Source organism: Parasteatoda tepidariorum, chromosome 4 (assembly GCF_982258835.1).
Source record: "Parasteatoda tepidariorum strain Cologne lab strain chromosome 4, Ptep-v5.0, whole genome shotgun sequence".
NCBI lineage: Eukaryota > Metazoa > Arthropoda > Arachnida > Araneae > Theridiidae > Parasteatoda > Parasteatoda tepidariorum.
This window is the reverse complement of record NC_141758.1, coordinates 92,945,509-92,949,642: the sequence shown is the minus strand read 5'-3', so window position 1 is coordinate 92,949,642 and position 4,134 is coordinate 92,945,509. Positions and strand designations below refer to the sequence as shown.

At 30.2% G+C, this 4,134-nt stretch overlaps 1 protein-coding gene across 1 annotated transcript; it reads left to right on the top strand.

Annotated features, from left to right (window-relative positions):
* Positions 1–302: 302 nt before the first annotated feature.
* On the top strand, positions 303–1,971 carry LOC107455300 (silk gland factor 1-like). The gene is given in 1 exon segment (NM_001323833.1): positions 303–1,971. A coding segment is annotated over 1 exon segment (1,221 nt). The 5' UTR covers positions 303–693; the 3' UTR covers positions 1,915–1,971.
* The last annotated feature ends 2,163 nt before the right edge of the window (positions 1,972–4,134 follow it).

Here is a 4,134-nt window from a genome sequence, read left to right as displayed (position 1 = left end):
AAAATAATCTTTAAAAAGAAACGAAATTCAGTCGCCATTAGAAAATTCTTGTTTTATTGAAGAAGATAAGAAACTTAAACTACGTTTCTCATTCGCCATCTATTGGATGCTGCCTCCACGTGCTGTGGACCAATGAGGTAGCTTTCAGATAGAAAGGCGGAGTTTAAACAGTGACGTTTGCATCGTCATCAGAAGGCGTGTTCCCAGGAGAATACAACTTTCTCATCTCTATGGCGTTTGTTAGATCAGCTATATTTACCCAGGGCTTCTCTGCTAAACTTTTAGTTTGAACTGTGCTGGCAGTGTGTACGTTCTAGGTTGACACGAAAAGCACTGAATGTGTACCAACCAACAATATGATAAGAGGTATTTGGACTATGTGACGTTTCTCGTGCTATGAAGATTATTTTTTGATGTTTTTTGTGACCAACTAATGGATATTTGAGCCGCGACGAATCAGATTATTTCAATACGCAATCGTTTAAACAGAAGTAAGTCAATATTTGAAATGAATTTTTGATTCGGACTTATTGACTCGAAGTTATCAGTTATTAATCTGATAAGTAAATAGATTTTACTGTTTACAACAAGATTCGAATTATTTTTTATTGTTATCGAACTTTTATTTGAAAAAAGAACTTTGTTTTGATAATTTTTGAATTTTTTTAAAAAAAAAATATTCAATTATACTTCATGTTAACGCACAAGAGCTTTCCTGATTGCTCTACCATGCCTTCTGGTAATTACATGCCAGTGACATCCATGCCCATGTCCCTCAACTATTCGACTCCTCAATTTAATGCTGGACTTTTGTCACCACAAAATATGGCAGCTGTTGCCCCAGCGTGTATGACACAACCTATGCCGCCTATTGGCAGCATAACACCACTCAACAATGTTGCTCCAAATCGAACCGATATGCAAACTTATGTCAATACAGATTATCATTCTGACCCCAACTTGGCTCTGAAGGCTAGGAATGATAAGTTTAGAAGATCTCTTCCTCACGCCAAACCTCCATATTCCTACATATCGTTGATTACGATGGCAATTCAAAACAGTCCCCAGAAAATGCTGACCCTTAATGAGATTTATCAATTCATTGTGGACATTTTCCCTTTTTACCGCCAAAACCAACAAAGATGGCAGAATTCCATACGACACAGCCTAAGCTTCAACGATTGCTTCGTGAAAGTGGCTCGTACTCCGGATAAGCCAGGAAAAGGTAGCTTTTGGGCTCTGCATCCCGAATCTGGCGACATGTTCGAGAATGGTTGTTTTCTAAGGCGCCAAAAACGCTTCAAGTGTACGAAAAAAGAAGCTATCCGTCAGACTCAAAAGTGCCAAAAAAGTCCCGGAGATCAAGGTGTGAAGTCAGAACCCGAGATGAATTCTTCGCCAAAAATGGATCCAAAATCTTCACCTATGAAAGTTCCAGAGATGGAACAGCCATGCTTGCCGCCTGTAAACACATCGTTGCCCTCGACAACAGATGCCTATCAACAAATGTACCAAATCCAATCATTCAACGCCAACAGCAATGCAACTAATAGTTCCAGAAACAGACTAGACTGTTACAAGCAAGAAATGCTTTATTCTTCGCACAGGTATCCAGAATCCTGCTCCGTATCCGATCCAGGAATGGATCATAATGCTTACCAGGACATTATGAAGGACTTGTTCTTCCTGCAGCAACCAAACTACAAACTAGAACCAGGTTTTAATGCTACTAGTCATCCTTTTTCAATAAATAATATAATTTCGAACCCTGATCCAAAAATGGATTCCAAATTCTTTGAAATGACAGTGCCTCATTATAGTAACTATAGTTCTGGCATGCCAACTAGTGACAATATGGCATACTATTCCCCATCTTTCTATTCTGTGCCCCAACCTGTTACTTCCGATGTGTGAATCAACCATTTCTGTCCGATTTATAAGTACTTAAAAGCAATGGACTTGCTTTCTAGAGAAAAGATGTTTTGATAGATGATTTCTCCGTGTTGTTTCATTCAGGCGAGGATGCAAACAGTTTACCCTGATGTGATGAAAGCAAAAGGAAGATCATTGGTGACGATAATCGAAGTAAATATGTTCCTACTACCATTTAGTGAAACCAACAGCATTTTGTGTATCTAGTTAAGACGATACTGTCGTGTTACCAAGCATAGACTCAAGTGTCTGTAGATTCCATCAAGTATTGACTGAAAAACATTAACAGTAGAAAAAAGTGTTTTTACACGTCTGTGAGACTGAAATTTCTTACCTTGTTATTTTCGTCAGCAGCTGTTAAAAATGAAATTGTAGATTTGTGTATAAAAGTTTGCTTCTGGGTATGTAAGTATACGATTGTTTTGTAAAGCTCAAAAATTTTACGTCTTTATATGCAATGAAATTGTTTAATTCCATGAATACATATATTTAAAAATAAATTTGTGTCTAATTTCTCCAAAATGTTAATGAGACCATATAAACCATGTTTTTATTTTTAAGCTTATTAGTTAAGCTTGTTAGTTAAGCTTATTATGACTCGTATTTTCTAAGTACGTTATTTAAATTTTTACCTTTAAAAATTTCTTTTTAAAAGTAATACATCATTTTCCTTTCAGCAAAAAATGAGTGAAAATATTTTTTAATTTTTTTTAGCAATTCTAAGTTCTTAAGTCAATTTTGGAATCATTAATGATTCCAATGTATGATATTTAAATACTTTTTTACTTTAATATTCTAGTGTAAAAGTTGTGCAGCATTTCATTTCAATAACTGAAATTTAAAATTTATTTTTAAAATTTTATTTTAAAATCAATATCAATTAAGCATTGATTTCTTTTTTGTTTAATTTGTAATTCATTGCATTTCAAGTTTTTTAATAACTATGCATATTTTTCTTCTCAAATTAATTTCATTAGTTAGGAAACCTATGTGTTTAATATTTAAGTTTTTTTTTTTAAATTACTTTATTCAGATAATTTATGCTAAATTTTATAATGATTATAAAATTTAATGAAAAAAGCTATTTAAAAGATTTTAAGTCCACTTGGTACTTTTATTTTTTACTCAATTCAAGTTATTAATGATTTCAATTTATTTTAGTATTCCTTTTTTCATAAATATTTTGTAAAAATTTACATTGAAAATAGAATTTTGACAAAAAAAATTTATTTTAGGATATTTTATGGAAATACTATTATTTCCAAGTGAATTTTTACTTTATGTTTTAGTAAAGTTTCATCCATAAATATTGTTCACGATTTTGTTATAACTTGATTGTATTTCTTTTAATTCTAAAAATAATCAAAAATGTTCTTTTACAAGCATAAACTTATTTTTATTCTAGTTTTGGTTTTATAATGACTGTATCCAGTATATGAGCAATTCCAATAAATTGTTTTTGGAAGAATTGAATTTCATAGTTTTAAACAATACATTAAGAATATTTTACTTTTTCAATAAGGACTTTTAATAAGTTTTGTATAATAATACAAATTTAAAATATTGTGACATTAATACTTGCATTGATTACTTAAATTGCAAATAAAGATAGATTTTATAAAGTTTGAATTACGTTACTTTTATTGTATGCATGCAAAACTAACAACTTATTTTTATTACTTTTACTTATGAATAATATTTGTGTAAGAACACACATATAATAATATTTTATTCTCTCGTTTCGTATTAGATTTTACAATATATCTCGTTAAATATATTTGTTGAATCCGTCAAAAATTAAAAATGAAAACGGTAAAATACATTTTATGATTATAATTTTTATTTTTTAAAAAGCTTTCTAATTTAATTTAATCTATTGTGGCTTAAAATTCATTAAATAAAAGAAATACAATTTAATCAACACATTTGTCCTTACGTTTTAAGCTATTTATAAGTATTGAAAAAAAAAAAAAAGCTGTAAAGAAACGAGCTTTTATTTAATTTAAATATTTTTTTCATTATATGTGATTGTTTCTTATACGTAGTATATTGATGTGCAAATATAAAATGACTATTAATAGCTTTTTCTCAAACAATTGTATTACACTTAGGCACATAAATTTTTTTTAAAAAATTAAATGGTTCTTTGCAAAAAGACACTTTTTAAATGCTCCTAAATTTTTATTCTCATGTAAGTTCTAT